Source organism: Carettochelys insculpta, chromosome 3, assembly GCF_033958435.1.
Source record: "Carettochelys insculpta isolate YL-2023 chromosome 3, ASM3395843v1, whole genome shotgun sequence".
NCBI lineage: Eukaryota > Metazoa > Chordata > Testudines > Carettochelyidae > Carettochelys > Carettochelys insculpta.
In genome coordinates this window covers 172444550-172462192 of record NC_134139.1, presented here as the reverse complement: position 1 = coordinate 172462192, position 17643 = coordinate 172444550, and the positions used below count along the sequence as shown (strand labels likewise).

At 42.0% G+C, this 17643-nt stretch overlaps 1 protein-coding gene across 3 annotated transcripts in view; it reads right to left on the bottom strand.

Annotated features, from left to right (window-relative positions):
- Nucleotides 1–17643, bottom strand: part of SNTG2 (syntrophin gamma 2) — a 329137-nt gene that overhangs the window by 203656 nt on the left and 107838 nt on the right. For all 3 annotated transcript variants that reach the window (XM_074988929.1, XM_074988931.1, XM_074988930.1), the window contains exons 3-4: nt 5810–5866; nt 5650–5707 (exon numbers count right to left, since the gene is read on the bottom strand). In XM_074988929.1, the coding sequence (XP_074845030.1) occupies nt 5650–5707; nt 5810–5866 (115 nt within the window). The remainder of the gene's footprint in view (nt 1–5649; nt 5708–5809; nt 5867–17643) is intronic.

Genomic DNA, 17643 nt, shown 5'->3' with positions numbered 1-17643 from the left:
AATTGGAAATACTCTCTATTTGCAACATAAACCAGTGTTCATGCAAATAAAAGTTTCATACAGGCATAATTATTATTTTAATATTTACAAAGAACTTTCAAAATAGACAGCTTTAAATACAGCCTCTCACTACTTTCACCACTGAAATGAGGATTACTTAATTATGTCCACAATTAAAGAACAATCAAGAATAAAATCAAAGAAGAATTATACTATTTATACCAAGGAGTTCTGTAACACCTTAAACACTAAGGCTATGTCTCCACTAGCCCAAATCTTTGAAATGGCCATTTTGAAGATTACTAATGAGGTACTGAAATACGGCTTTTCGAAAGGACTCTGGGAACTTCAGCAGATAGGAATAAGGGGATTTCGAAGTTGGTGGGGTCCTTTCGAAAAAGGGCCCTGTTTGGGCAAGCCGTGGCAATTTCGAAGTGGCATGCTAATGAGGTGGTGACTATGTATTTCAGTGCCTCGTTAGTATCTGCATGGCCATTTCGAAAATTTGGGCTACTGTAGACATGACCTAACACATGTATTTTGGCATAAGTTTTGCTTAAGCCCAGATATATGTGTTAGACTTTAAAGTGCTAGCAGACTCCTCATTGTTTTTGCTGCAACAGACTAACACAGCTACCCCCCTGAAACTTGTCACAATTTATACTGTTTTCCTCTTACAGAAGTACTTGGATTACATATGGACCTTAGGAGCTACATGGGCTGAACCCTTTGAAAGGCAGGAGCCTTCAGCTTGAATTAATTGATTGACTTTATTTGGCTGCATAGTAAACCTATGGCCTGTTTTATTAGTGCTCTACCATAAGTCATAGTAGCCATGTTTATGATTGCATAATATATGTAAGACCCGTACAAACACAGAATGTATTCAATATTAGATTTCACTGTCAATTTATTCTATTCTCCTTCTTTTGCTACTTCCTATACTTACCCATGCAATCTCACAGAATGTGAACTCTTACAGCCAACTTCATGTCTAACACATTTTCACTCACATATTAAAATGTGCGTTTCTATTGGACCAGTGTGGACTTCGATATTAGGGTTTCTCAAATGTAATAATTTTTATTTGGAAAGTGCGTGTGTGTTTTTGAATTAATTTGTCAGTTTGGCTTTGAGAGCCCCCTCACTCACTCCAGCAAACTGAATAATAGGTACATTTAGTGGGTCATCAATGGAAAATAATACATAAGAGACCACGAAAGAAATGAGACACTGGTCAGATATATTTTTTCCCTCTTTGTGAAGGCTGTTGAGGAAAGTGTAGGCTTGAGACAGATCTATGTAGTTGGAAAGTACTGTTGTCTATAGTTTGATTTTTAATTTATAAGAGTACTAAATAAACAACTATACTGATATTTTCATATTCATATTTAATATGAATATGATCTGAAGTCATCACAGTGTGCTTGGTTATTCTGTTTAGGAAATGGGCTGCTGCATGCGATACTGAGGAATTTCTTTTTAACATCCACACTAAACTCTCAGTTGAGTGAATTACAGTAATCTAATCTGGAATTTACATACAGCATAATCACAGCTGCTAGGCTGTCATCTGAGAGGAGTTAGTCAGCTGAAGGATCAGACATATTTTTGTTGCTATTGATACTTGAGTGTTGAAGAGCAGTAGTGAGTTCAATATGATGTAGACAGTTCTCATTATCTTGCTAATCAGATGTTAGTGAAATTAATGGCATTGAATTTTTCCACTTATCCTACTTGCGATCTCGATGTATAGAGTGCAGCTAGAGACCACTCTTTTCAGTCCAGATGCTCTCTTAAGACACCTGGGGCTGTGTCTACACTGCAATGAAAACTCACGTCTGGCTCATGCCAGCTGACTCAAGCTCCTGAGATTTTGGCTAAGTTGCTCTTTAGCAGGGTGGCCATATCTCCCATGGCCACATATGGGACAGGGGAGGGTGCTCCCCCTCCCCTTCCCTGAGCCTCGCAGAAGCGGCGGGGATGGAGGAGCCAGGGTGCTTCCCCCTTTCCTCCAAGCCTTGGGGAAGCAGCAGTGGGGAGCAGCCACAGCACTCCCCAGCCCACCTTTCCTGACCCTTGGGTGGCTCTTTCTTTTGCAGAGAGCATGTACTGACACACAGTACATGCTCTCCAGCAGGCAGCTGTGCCTGCGCAGGAAATACAGGACAATCTGTCCCTTTTATAAAAGAAATCAGGATGCCTTTTTGGCATCCCAAACATAGGACCGTCCCGCCAACAATAGGATGGATAGTCGCTCTGCTGTTTAGCTATGGTAGATGTTCAAACTCAGGTTGGAGCCTGACATGTGGGAGCTGGCCACTGCAATGAAACAACTCAGGAAGCCCAATTCAAACGGCATTGGCCAGCCAAAGGTGTCTAACTGATGTTCAGATATACCTTGAATGCCTGCATTGAGGTAGTGAAGGGTTTTAGAGAGAGCAGCACTTGTCTTCTATAGAGGGTGGATGGGTGCATGTATGAGAGAGACAGAGACAGAGAATAATATAAATGTGTAAGTAATATAAATGTATCTATTCTGTATCAACGGAAACAGGGACATTTTGAGCTAAAATCAACAACCAAACTGGTATATGGGAAAGATGACCAAGGTGACCAAAAGGCACAGGCCTTATTCCCACCCATACAAGGCTGCTGCAGCTCAGGCTTAACAGCTACAATTTTATCATGGCCTCACCAAACAGTGGTTACCACAGCAATGCCATTATGAATGATGCTTGAGAGTGGTAAATTGCTCTGGTGATAAAGGACTGTTAGCAGTGCCAAGATTTGAGTCTAACACTGCACTACATTCTTTTAATTTTGAATTTTCCGACATTGTGATTCACTGATGCAGAGAGTGAGTTTTAAATCAAATTACAAGTTGTCCTTAAATCTGTATTTACTTATTAACTACATAAAAATATGCAAAATGTATTTGACAGTTTGTAGAGACGTGATGATGCTGTGCTTTACATTGGTATGCTGACTAGCAGGCCTGACGCAAGGGCTTTTCAGTAGTACAGAAATCCCTGCCTTGATATCACTCTCAAATTAATTGATTTGCTTCAAGTAGTAGCTCATCTTAATGCTCTTATCAGAGCTCTATCTCCAGATGGGCTGTCAATTTCATTATGATTAACACCTGAGATTCAAGAATTCATATTCACACTGAACACATCTGAATGTTCATTCACATGACTTCCTAGAGATCAGTCTGCTTTTCTCTTATCATTCATTCACCTCCCAAATCCCTGCATTAACTGATAGAACTGGAAGGTCAGATTTCTGAGTGAAAATGTACTATATATTTGAGAGAATGTGTTCATGTGTGAACAAGCAAGTCTTTCTTCCCATCTGTACATTTGTTCAAGAACTCCTCGTAACAGTACGAGTGAAGACCACCAAATTTGGTATGCAGCTTCCTCTTACCATAAATTCAAAGAACATAAGGGTTTGATTGTTCTTAGTAACATGGAAAGGAAGGGGGCTGCTAGCAGGGACAATTTTACTGTGTAACAACCACAGGAGGGCAGTAAGTGGCCAGAAATGGGGACTAGGACAGTTATAACATGATGGGGCCAGCAGGGGGTGGAGGACAAATTCCACCTTCCATCTGGGCAGTGAGGACTCTCTCATAGCAAGTTCTGGGGAGCTGCTGTTCAGGCAGTGTGCATGCCACCCGACGGTACAGTCCCAGCCATCTCCTGCACTCTGCACACCCAACCCTGAGTCCTGCACTTCACACACACTCCATCCCTCTGCCCCACCCTGAACCCTGGCTCCAGAACCTCCCATGCCCTATTTTGAACCCCTCTTAAATCCCCTACCCCGACTCCAGCAACCCCAAACATAACCAGCCCCTGCCCTGAGCCCCTGCTCACCCCCAGGCCTGACTCCTGTACCTCCCCCTCTACAGCCTCAGCCCCTGCCCTGAAGGAACCAAGCAAGGTTGGGTAAATCTTCTAATATACATATGTAGCTATACACACATTTTATTTCAGTTTTCACCCTTAAGAATATTATTAGGGGTGGTCCTCTTTTTGTATTGCCTACCAATAGAGAAGATATCCCAGAGACAGAAAATTACCATTCCCCAAAGTCAGCAATGACAGTTGTATCTGATTAGGTTTCCATCAGATAAACTGTAAGAAAGAAGCCTAACTGGATCAGCAACTCCTATCTTGTAATAACCATCAGAGTCAGTCATCTTCTGTGGTGTTGTCTTAGAATAGTTCAGAACAGAGGCGTTATTACTACAGAGAGTCCAGCTAACATAACTAGTTTGTCCACTTACCTGTATAGTTGAAGGACTGATGGAGGACTGATAGTTGAAGGACAGATCTTCAGCCCCAAGCTGCAGCAGCAATGCATATGTACAGCTTGTCCCACACTCTTTTTACTAGGTAAGTGCTCTACACTGTTTGCTGGCCTTTTGGCCATTATTCTGCCATTTCCTTGGCTCATTTACGGTACACACCTTTGTCAGTCCAAAAAAGGGAATGACAGCAGCTCTGCTCCACAGTACACAGGAATATGAATCCCCACTTTGTGGGCTTAGGCTGGTATGGTGTTATTCTCTACTCAAGGCTACTCACAGCCTTCCTCAAGAATACAGTCACAGGATATCCTTCAACAAATGCACTTTAGGGACAGATTTTTACTTCCTCTCCCCATCAAAAATAAGTGTATGCACCCAATACAGTATTCCTATATAACCCATTGTTTGTGTATTGAAATTATTAAAAATATATGATTATTACAAATTATGTGTCTGATTATTTAACTTAAACGTACAAGCACAATTTCGGAGTGATCCGTTGTGCCCATGATGGCCTTTTTTTGTTTTTTAACTTCAGTTTAGGATGATTGTGTCAATTATAAAATAATGGTATTCCTCTTATACGCAATTGCCTGTTTTAATTTTTGTACTATGTGTTTTCTTGTCATGCTTATGCTGTGTACTTTTAAGAGTGAAGGTCACTGTATCGCCCTCTCTGTTGGGATAAACTCCATCCTTAAAGAAGGGTTTAATGGGTACGTAAGATCTTTAGTTTAGCTGGACTGGGAGACTGTCAGTTTAATGCTTTAATTCTGCATTTTAGAGCACTGATTTTTGTGTGTTTACACACACACACACACACACACACACACACACACAGAGAGAGCTTTGTTGATGGCTGCCTGTTTGAATCAGGTAGGTTTAATTATACAGTATGGTTTATACTTGGTTTCTACTTGTTTATCCTGTGTTATTAAAATTAACTGATGTAGTCATTTTTTTCATGTCACTTAATTTCCCCCCAAAATGAATGTTAAAGGAAGTGTTTATGACCAGAATGTGCTACTGTCAAAATATTTCTGAAATGAGTATTTATCAGATTGTATTTTAACTCACATTTTCAAATAACTTCATAACACAAGAAATTAGTTTAAATCAGAACAAGAGACAATTCTCCATATACGACCATTCATTATTTGCTGAACAAACTTAAAGATACCAAAATGGTGATATAGTGCCCCAGAAATATACTTAATTCTGAGTTACAATGAACTTAATTAAAAAAAAACAAAAACAAACAGACAAACAACAAAACTCATATGTAAAAGCACTAGAAGCCTACTTGATTACAGACAGATCTATTTTACCTGCTTGGTCCTTAAATATTTTTGATATGACGACAGGCACTTTGTGCTCAGCTCCACCCTGAAAGAAATATGTATAAATAATGAAACCTCAACAGTGACCATCATGCGCAAAACATATTGAAGTTAAAGAGGAGAAATTAAAATAAAAACCTATACATACCTTTATACTTAAACCCAAGCCACCAACTGGTTGTCTACGAAGTGTAACAGTTCTGTGCTTTAAAAAAGGGCAGAACAAATAAATGTAGGTGAAAATACAATGCCTGGACATGCATTGAAAGGTATACTACATATCCTATCTTATTATATTAATTTGGAAATTTGCCTTTAAATGAGAGGGTAAAATTCACTCTATCGAGAGGGCTGATGCAAGGCTATGAACATGACATAAATCCACTAATACATATAAAGAGTTTCATTTATAGACAAAAAGTAACTTTGAACAGACTTTTGTATTAGTGTGAATTTCACTTTTAACTTTTATTGTGATATCTTTGCATCAATCTGCTTTTTTAAGTTATTTTCTCTGATTTTTTTTCTTGTGTATGCTGAAGGGACATGAACAAATCATTGTAAAATTACTATTGCATTTTTAATACTATACTCCATTTTGACATTTAATTCATGCTTATATCTTGGTATCTGAAATCATATAGGATATCACTATCTTCATTTCTTGATGGTAAATATAAACTAGTACAGTTTTTCAGAGTATGGCAACAATTTGTTGCCAACCTTTTCCACAATACCATGTCTGATTACTGGGTGACTCCTGGACATTTAAGATTAAATTAAGATTAAAGTCTGTTTGTTAATCTAGAATTGACCCACACTAATGGAAAGCAGATGACAAACTTGATTTTCACCACAATTTTGTCCTATATATTGGTATTAATGCTAACAGTTGTTTAGCCACATGTACAAGGTAGCTGTTCTTTCCTCTGGCAAATAAATTTCTTGTATCGGTGTGAAATGAGTCAAGAGTGTGTATTAAATAGTATAGTCACTGTGATGCACACAAGAGGATATTATCCAGTGTTTGTGCTTTTATTCATCTTCCTTGCTCTCCCAGCCACACACACACACTCCAAAATTTCCATTTTACTGTTCCCTCCACAACTCCCACCTCTCCCCACGCAATTTGATATCATGGCTGCTTAAAAATTTCATGACACTTACCCTGAGTTTGCCATGTAGCCCCTGGCCAGTCTTACACAGTCCCTGTGTTTGTGTTAGCTGCCAGGTGGCTGCTAACATTCACCTTAGAGGTCAACTGCGTTATGGTAGTGTTCTATGTATATATAGTAAAGTCTGCTTGAGTTGTAATGCAATAACATACAACTTACAGATTCCAGTCTACTGTGTGCATCATAACGATACTTACCTTCTTGGTAAAGTGCTTTGAGATACACTGATTAAAAGTGCTACATCAGAACTCGGTATTACTATCATGCTCTCTAACAAATATACACATTTTTGTTGTTTCTTTCTGTAAACAGAAAGAAAATTAAGACACTTTTTTCCAGCTTAACCTTCTTCTAATGTCACATTATTGGGCAAACATCATTAATGGAGTCACAGCAGGAATAAATCTAGTCTAGCAATTAGAATATAATTTGAATGTACATTGAATGTACATACAGGTTTTGTTAAAGAGATATACTTATCCCCTGTAAACAAATTAGCCCAAAGAAGCACTGTGCCAAAGCAAAGAAGGATTACTGATTTAATTGCTCTAACAGTTTTAGGACACCTGATATTCACGTGATTAGAACTGTATGTACACTGGTAGAATAGCATTAATCATTTTATAACCTACAATCAAGCAAAAACTGATTCACTGACATTTTTTCATAAAATTAATTTACAATTAACATACATTTATGCATATGTTTACACAGCTAACACATTTTTTATGGCCTAACAAATTTCTTACTTCTTCCCTTGCAGAGTAAGGGAGGCAAAGTTTAATCAATTATTCACTATCAAGATAGTCTACAAAAAGATTAGGATACAATATAGGTTAAAATTTAGATGATATGTATTAGTGAGGCAAAAAACCTCCCTCATAGCAGAACTGCCAGCATACATAATACATTACAAATCTAACCTAAATTTAGAGGGATGACACACATTTGCAGTGATGATAGAAGGAATTTTACAGCAAAGATAATTTCAAGAACATAAATTCAAACTAAGCTATAATTTTCATAAAACTCTTTTAGGAGCACATGAGGTTGAAACAGATGCAACTAAACTTAAGGTTTGTCAAGCTTTAAAATGTTAAATTAATAATAAATTAACAAGCATAGATCATAATTGTTTGTGGTATACAAACCATAAAATGTTTGCTTGGACTGTCATATGCTGGAGGCTGTGAAAAGGGGAACAAATATTTTCAATTACTGTTTATTTGGAATACAAATGTTACTTTCTTTAAATTGATAAGAAAAAGACATTTCCAGGGTAGGAAATGCATTGATCTTTCTTTAAACCTGTAAAGACTTTTAGGTAACATGTCAAATAAATGTGATTTTATGTATGAGATTGTGGGAAATAAAACCTGAGGGAGGAGATGAGGCACTGATTTCACATCTGAAAATGGCGTAGATGCCCACTATGAACCACCATGGAATATTCATTCAAATTCCTACAGTGAACAAAGATTGTTGGAAGGGAGAGTTGAATCTTGACTGCAGGAGGAGGATTATTGCAGGGTCTTGGTGAAGGTCATCATCATCATCAATAACCGCAGGGTTAGGGCCTGTTGGTGTCTGATGCCTCTCTCACTATTTCCTTCCATCTTTCCCTGTCCAGGGCGGAGTAGCTTAGTTTCTGTATACTAGCTCTGCACTAATCTACTGTAACACCTATCCATTCTCTGAGGGGTCTGCCACTCCTATTCAAACCGTCCATTATGCCGAATACCAGGGTCTTGATTTTTCATTCGTCCTTCAATCTGCAAATATTCCCAAATAGTTGTAGCTCCCGTTTTATAACCTTCTGCAGTAGGTTCTCTTTCAGCTGTATCTTTCTATGTAATTCCTCATTGGTGACCTTTTGCATCCATTCTATTCTCAGAATCTTTCTATATCACTCCTTTCGAATGCCAACATTCTTCTTTTTGAATATTTCGTTATCACCCATGTCTCACATCCATACAACATGCTACTGAATACACACATTTTCAAGATGCTGAGCTTTGTTCCTAAGCTAATTGCTTTGCTTTTCCAATTCTTATCCATCACCTTCAAACTCGCTCTTGCTTTCATTATTCTAGTCGCTATTTCCTTCTTACAGTCTAGATCATACATCCTGTTACTCTCCAGATATGTGAACGTCTCTACATTTTCTAGTTCAATATCATCAACACTGATCTTCCTTCGTACTTCCTTATCTCCAAATACCACTGTTTTTGTTTTATCAATGTTCATAATCAGCCTGTACTGCTTCCCTTCTTCATTTAGCACCTGCACCATTTTTGCTAGCTTTTCCTCATCTTCCTCATTGATAACTATATCATCTGCAAACCTCAAGTTGTTAATTCTTTTCCCATGCACAGATATCCCTACTATCTCTTCCTTGATCTTGTCCATGGCTCTCTCTAGATGTGCCATGAAGATACTTGGTGATATTGGATCTCCTTGTCTTGTACCTCTACTTGTTTTAAAACAACTTCCCAACTCCCTGCATGTTCTCACCGCTGCCTCTGCATTGTTATCGATATCCTTCAACAACTGTATCAGTCTTGTATCCACTCCGTATGACTCCAACACCACCCAAGTCACTTTCTGATCCATAGTGTCAAACGTCTTTTGAAACTCAACAAAGCAAGCGTGTACTTTCTTGTTCTTTCGTCGAGCTTTCTCTGCTATCAGGCTTAGTGCCAATATCTGCTGTATGGTACTTCTATCTTTTCTGAACCCCACTTGCTTGTCTGCTATATGTTCTTTTATCTACGATCTTAATCTCTCAGTCAGTATCATCATCAGCACCTTACCTAGATGACTCATTAGGGCAATCGTTCTGTAGTTCTTGCACTCCAATGTACTTCCTTTCTTGGGTATTGTCACTAGCACAGATCTTGTCCATTCCTTAGGCACTTTCCCTTCTTTCCATGCTATATTACATAGTTGGCGTATTTCCTGAATCATGCTTTCTCCGCTGTATTTGATCATCTTTCCTATGATCTTATAATTTCCAGCGCTCTTGTTGTTCTTTAGTAATTTCACTGCTTTTTCTACTTCCTGCTTTGAAATATCAGTCTCTCTCTCAGTGCTCGGTGGAGGTATCTTTTTAAGTTCTTCAGTCAGTCTCTCTGAGACACTTGGGTCCAACTGTGCTTTGTATAGATCAGTGCAATATCTCGTCCATCGCTGCACAATCTTTTCCCTGTTCATGAGCAGGACCCAACCCCGATTACTCGATTGGTATTGTGGACCTTGTCTATTTGGGCGACGTCCAAGCTGGCATCTTTTATCATTTAGTTGTACTGGCATCAGATTTCATTCATATTGTTGTTTCATGGTCAGTGAATCGACACTCATCCGACCAACCCTCCTCCTTGATCCAGGCTTGGGACTGGCCTGGAGCTCGTAGAGGCTTCATAGTGGAGTTCTTGATGAAGGTACTTGTAACTAAATCATAAGGCATCAGGGACAACAGGGAGCCTGGGCTACCAGGAAGATGGCATAAAGATCAGCTTCAGAGAATGGAAGACCCAGCAGCTTCTGAGCTGGGATCTCCACTAAAACTCTGGGCTTGGGAAGGTAAAGAACACATCTCTAGATGACAAGTAACAGACTTCATTCATGGGTTCTCTTTTAATGAACTCTTAAAAGTCTGGAGTGGAGCTGTCATGCCTGGATTTTTCTGACATCTTCAAAAAGCTCCTACCATATTGATCATCATGCATTACACTCCTGGGGACAGGCTATATGGAATAAGGGAGTAGAGTAAAGTAAAGATAACAAGGTTAAATTTCAAAGTCTGAGGCTTGGAGGAGGCATAAGTTACCTGAGCCTAGGGTTACAGATCAAGGTTGTGACATAAGTATTGAAGAGCTCTTTGAATTTCTGTGAGAAGCTTTATGTGCGGGGGAGAAAAAATTTAAAATATAACCCAATTATAAACAAAACTGTAAAACCAAACTGAGCTCCCATAAGAGCATCTCCAGTATCATGTTCTGCCAATACATGTACACCTACAGGTTGTACCTCCCTTATCTGGCATGCTCGGGACCTGACAGGTCCTGGACAAGAGATTTTGCAGGACAAGGGAAGTTGGACTCTGGCCCCAGCCCAGGCTTCCAGGGGCTGCCACAGGGTTCCTGGCAGTACCTTCTCACCCATGCCACAGGATAGGCAGGGGGCTCTGACTCCCAGCCCCGTGGGGCAGATGGGGCTCCAGCTTCCAGCCCCATGGCAGCCTCTCTGCTCCCACTGCTGTGGAGAAGGTGAAGAGTCTGGGTCCCAGCCCCATGGCATCTCCCTCTCCTGCAGCTGCTGGGAAGGCAGGCACTCCATTTCTCAGTTCTGCTGAAGCTCCTGCATCTGCCTGCTATTATCTCCTCTGTCAATAGCCATGTTGCTGCCAGATGACAGATGTTGCTGGATGAGAAAGTACCAAACTGGAGAGGTGCAACCTGTATTGATGTCAGTTGTATCCCCACACACAATAGAACCTTGCCATAATCCAATAAAAAACACACGACCACTCCTTGGCATAGTACTTTTTAGCTGGCTGTTTTTGAGTGTACTATATATTGCTTTCCTTCTTAGACTTATCTATCTACAATCTACGTTCATTGTGCATGAAGCCAAAGTCAACATCTGAACAACAAAAAATGTAGAGCAATAGTTCACTGGGTTATGGGTATTTCATTTCACTACAAGTTTGGGAAGCTCTTTTCAAACTGCTAGTAATTGCCTTTGGCTGTTTCTACACATGCCACTTTGCTAGTAAACAGCCTGAAATATGCTAATGAGGCATGTATGTAAATTCCTGGTGCCTCATTAGCATAAGGTCGCATGAGTTGGAGTCCAGAAGATGGTCTTCCGGGCTCCAAAATGGCATGTGGATGAGCAACCCCCAGGGGCCTTCCAGAAGGAAGTCCTCCTTCCAGAGGCCCCTTCTTCCCAAAAATTTTCATGAAGAAGGGGCCTCTGGAAGGAGGACTTCCTTCCAGAAGACCCCCCGAGGGCTGCTGTTCTACATGCCGTTTTGGAGTCCAGAAGACCATCTTCCAGACTCCAAATCATGTGACCTTATGCTAATGAGGTGCTGTGAATTTACATACACGTGCCATTAGCATATTTCAGGCTGTTTATTAGCATGCCACTTTTGGAGAAATTGGGATGTGCAGAAACAGCTTTGTGAATGGGAAAAGTTGTTAGAAGCTTAACTGAAAACAATACTTCTGCGCTTTTCCACTATTATTTTACTTTGCCAGTTAAATCCCCAGATAACAACTTTGTATGTATTAAGATCTTTCACCTTGTAAAATTCCAATAGGTATTTTGTATGGGTGCGTCTACACTAGCCAGCTACTTTGAAGTAGCTGGCACAACATCGAAATAGTACGCGTCGTGTCTACACATGCCGTGAGCTATTTCGATGTTGAAATCGACGTTGAAATCGACGTTAGGTGGCGAATCGTCAAAATCATTATTCGTATCCGAAGATGGGAATAGCACCCTACTTTGACGTTCAATGTTGAAGTAGCGCATGTGTAGATGATCCGCGTCCCACTGCGTCGAAATAGCAGGGTCCTCCATGGCGGCCATCAGATGATGAATTGAGAGATGCTCTGTCCAGCCCCTGTGGGGCTCTGTGGTCGCCGCGTGCAGCAGCCCTTAGCTCAGGGCTTCTGGCTGCTCCTGCTGCTGCTGCAGCTGGGGGTCCATGCTGCGTGCACAGGGTCTGCAACCAGTTGTTGGCTCTGTGGATCTTGTGCTGTGCAGGCCGAGTGTGTCTGAGAGCAGCCCTTTACGGGAGCGGCTTAGGCTTTGATGGCCCCTTATTTCGATGGGGAGCGCTTGTGTGTGTGGACGCTCTGCATTTCCTTCTGGGGCGGCTCCTTTCGACATTCTCCATCACTACTTCAACGTTGAACATTGATGGCACCAGCCCTGGAGGATGTGTAGACAATACATGTCGAAGTAGCCTATTTTGATGTTCTTACGTTGAAATCGGCTACTTCGACATAGTGTGCTAGTGTAGACGTAGCCTATATGTTGTAAATATGAGTCTGGGCTGAGAAACAGCAGTCACTACAAAAGCAACAGAACACAGTATAGTGCCCTTTTTGTTTCTATCTCTTTTAGAAAATTAATTGAAGAGTTGCTCCAAAGGAAATGTGAAGGAATTAAATTTAAAGTTAAATTTGGAATTTGGTCAGACCACCAGATCATTCCTATTCCTGTGGTGTCACTTCCTCATTCATACTTAGCATGAGGCTTGTGAATAGGATTAGTAGCCTGGTAAAGTGGGCATGAAGTTTTTTTAGCATCTTCTATAATTTAGGAGGTAGGAATGTAGGTTACTGGTGAAAAAATATCAGCTGCAACAAAGGAGAAAGGACAGATTTAACTGCTAAACTGTGTAACACAGTCAGTCTGGTAGATTCATTATCATCTCTAGTTTTGTGACAGAATATGCTGCAGTTTATTGTGAGGCTCTGTTTAACTTTGCCTCAGGCTCACTTCACTCTGGCATGGTGGAATATCTTATTTAGAATTCTGTTTTCTTACACTGAACACTTAAGCAGGATTAACAATAGGTCAAGAAAGCTTGTGGTACAGTGATGTTTTACAGAAACCAAGCAGATCTGTAGCGACTTTAAAGATTAACAAATTTATTATTTTTATTTGTCTTTAAGGTGCTACAAAACTAATTGTTTTTTGTGAAGCTGCAGACTAACACAGCTCCATGTCTGTGATGTTTTAAATTTTGTACTGTTATACTTCGGGTGACCATCCATCCAGATTGGGTGGGCTGATCCCGTATATGGGACACCAAAAAGGTGTCCCAACTTATTTTTTAAAAGGGAGTCATTGTCCCCTGTTTGAACCATCTCCCCGACTTCACTTCCCTGAGTCTCAGGGAAGAAGGGGAAGCATGGGCAGCTGCCTCTTTCCCAAGGCTCCTGGGGAGCGCTGGCAGCTGCCACCTCCTTCCTGGCTCCCTGGGGCTTGGAGAAGCTGCCCCATCTCCCTGTCCCCAATTTGGGACAGGGAGATATGGTCACCCTAGTTATAGTTAGCCAGCACACCTTATAAACAGAACAAAACATTTTCTCTAGATGTATATTCTAATACAGGTTCAGTCTCTTAAATCAGGTGGTGTCTTGTCCAGCAACATCCAAGGTTGGGGCCAGACCTGCATCAGTGGAGCAGAAGTTTGGGCCAAAGCAGGGCCAGCAGCCTGGCCCTGGCCAGAAGTGGAGCCTCTGCAGATTTGCTGCAGTAGAGGGGAAGGCGGTCGGGGGTGCGGGCGGGCTCTGGGGCTGAGGACAGAGCACCTCCTGGAGTCCCTGCCAAGCCCCTACAGGAGAAGGAAGAGGGAAGCTGGTGATAAGTCAGTGGGCTCCAATAGCTGGGGAGCTAGCTGGAAAGCAGCAGGGCCACAGCCACCAGGGAACAGCGCTGCCAGGGAGCCATGGGGTTGGGAAACCATGGGGCTAGGATGCTGGCAGGCAGCTGGCCAGGGAATCACAGGGCCAAGGAGGTGGCTGGGTAGCCAGCAGAAAGTTGGGTGCAGTTAGCTGGGCAGGTAACTGATCACAGGAAGCTGCCCATGGAGCAGCAGAAAGGCTAGGGGGTTACTGCAGGAGCAGGTGCACACTGATCTTTGTGGCATGCAACTAGTAAGTGACATACACAGTGTGCGGTGCCTTGACTAGAGTGGCAGAGAAGTGCAGGGCAGAGGCTGACACGTGGGTGGCCAGGGGAAGGTGGAAGGTTAAAAAAAGGGTGAGGGAACCAGCCAGGAAGAAGGCTGGGGAGTGGTGAGGACACAACTGCCAAGGCAAGGAAACCAAGGCTGGGGCTGGGAAACTGGCACCCGTGGCTCAGCCGGGACCTGGAGGCCAGCGTCCCAGACCCAGGGAGCTGCAAGTGGTATCTGAAGAGTAACTGGGGCTGGTGGCCAGGAGGGGAGGCCTCAGGGCATTGACATCCTCCCCTCACCCAGTCTGGCAAATTCCCTCATCCAGGACTGCTTTGGTCCCAAGGGTGCTGGACCCAGGAGGTGCAACGTGTGTTTTCTGAGTGAGAGGCTGAAGTATTGCTGAAGCCATTCAGCTAGGGTTATAACTTTTTTAATACTGGAGAATATTGGATATGCAAGAGGAAAAACTAGATAAATATTGTTATTAAAGATTTACACTGCAGTAGTGCCTGGAGACCACAATGTGCTTGGCCATATGGCAAATGACAGTCCCTTCCCTCCCGTCAAACTGGAAATAAGAAATAAAATTTTAACAGTGGAAGTAATTAGCTATTGCAACAATTTAGCAAGGGTCTCCATCACTAACAGTTTTTAAATCAAGATTTTTTTTTTCTAAACCATTTACTCAAGGAACTATGTTGGGGTAGTTCTACGGCCGATACACTACCGCAGTTCAGATTACAAGACAATGGTCCTGCCTGGCCTTAGTAATTAGTAAGTTTGTAACAGAACTGGCTCATGAGCAGGGCTTTTTTGTGATGGTTGGGAGCCAGCTGGGGTTTGAACCATGGCAGCCACATGGCCTGGATCCGGCTGGGACGTGAAGCCACGTCGGCAGCTCCAGCTCCAAGCCACTGGATGGGACCCAGGAAACCGCAGCAGCTCCAGAATGGGAGTCAGTGGTAGCTCCAGCCCCAGGGACCTGGCTGGGACCAGGGGAACCCTGGCAGTCCCAGGGTTGGGAACCAGCTGGGGCACAGATCCTCACCAGCAGCTCCAGTCCCAGGGACCCAGCTGCGGGAACAGGAGCTCCTGAGAGCCCCACAGTGGCAAGAACCCTGCTGGCAGCCCCAGCCATGGGAACTCTGGGGGGCAGAGATGTGGGGGGAGCTGGCTCTGGACCGGCTCCTCTTTTCCTACCAAAAAAAAAAAAGCATGGCATATGAGACAAATGCGGGGCCACAGTCCAACCATGTGCATAATTCCTTGGTGAAGATGGCAGATTCTATCCAGACCAGAGCTCACTTCTGATACATTTGGAGTTACAAAAGGTCCTAAATACTGTCTCTCTAATACTAGGTCTACTCATTAGACCTAGTACTGCATAGATGTGTGGGCATATGTTTGGATGTTGTCTCTGTGTTTCTTTCTAATAAAACAATGAATTTCTCAATAGTTAAAAAATCACAATGTTATACTCTCTGATCTTGAACTTCCCATTTGCAGGTAGCTGCAGAGAAATTCTTTGTCAATAAAATAGCAAAGGACCTGTTTTCCTCACAAAGGAGATGAATTAAACCAAGGTGTTTCCCTCACCTCTCCCAGGGTCCTTTGGGTGATTAAGCCTTTTAAGATAAATTAACCTGCTATAAAATAAAATAAAATAAAGCCCCCCCAAATACCTTGGCATTTTATTCACTATGGCAACAATTTCCAGAGATTAGATTATTTCCACAGATCTGGTTGTCAATTCTCTTTACCTTTGATATTCTGCACAAGTTTGTCCTTGCTCTGCTCCACTTGATCTCTTTACATTTATCCCTGGGCAATCTCATCTACTGTCATGGCTTTAGCTAGTACCTTCAGCTAGTACAATAACTTTCCAGGCAGTCTTTCCCGCTGACCTTTTCCCCTTCTGTGCAGATCCACATCTGTGTCTGGCTGACATGGCTGCCTAGTCAGCAGGATTAAAACTAAATTTATCCTTTTTCCCACTTTCTGCAATTTGTATCAGCTCTTTTTTGCCATTTTCCATAATTCCGTTCTTTTCTTGGATAGGTCCTGAAAGCCAGTACTGGAGGAATCGTACATGGCCTCTGTGACAGAGTGGGGTAAGTCTGAGTCATATAATCAACTCTATCTTTTTCCATGTGTAGGAAACGTAGGACTCTGACTACCCAAGTCTGAACCATACCCAAAACCTAAACCATGCACAAGCCCAAATCATGCCCACTATATTGCATGCCAAACAACCTTCCTGCCCTGGAAAGATGTTGGGCTCCTCACAAAAAGACTACAACTAATACATGTCAAGACTGGAATCTGGGACCAATTACTTTGATTCTCTCTCAATTCCTGGAATGAAACATTTTTTTTCTTCTTTTTGCATAGATACCTACGGAGGTAGGTATAAACATAAGTGGTGGGTCTGCAGCATCTTGGTCTCATGATTTAGAGTTGTGGGCCTATTTTAAAGCATGGAACTGCTCCAGGTAGAGGGGCCAGTCATCTTCACACACAAGAAGGAATTTCAGGAGAAGTCTGCCTGAAATGCTGATTTATGGAAGGAATAAGATCAGACAAGGGAGGAGTGTATCTATGGACTTTCTCTTTTGCTTTTGAGTTCTTATTAGAGAACAGCAACCGTAGATGAGCCTTTACTAAATCTGTGTTCCTTGCTTCCCTGCCAAGTTGCCATAGAAGGAATTAATCTAGGGCTGCTTCTCCACTCCCCTCCTCCCATTGGAGGTAGCATGGTAACAAAGCAATTTGAAGCAGGCTAATGAGGTGCTAACATGCTTATTCAGCACTTCATTAGCATAATGGTGGCCACGCGAACAGACTTTGAATTGCAGATTGACAGTGTAGACGGGGGCAGCTTCAAAATAAGCAACCCACTTTGAGATTCTCTTACCCCCACCTAGTTCTGTGGGAGTGAGGGAATGTCGAAGTGGGGCATTTATTTTGAAGCTGCCCCCATCTTCACTGTTAATCTGCAATTTGACGTCTGCACTTTGAAATTCACATGGCCATCATCATGTTAATGAGGCACTGAATATGCAAATTAGTGCCTAATTAGCCTGTTTCAAATTGACTCATTACCAT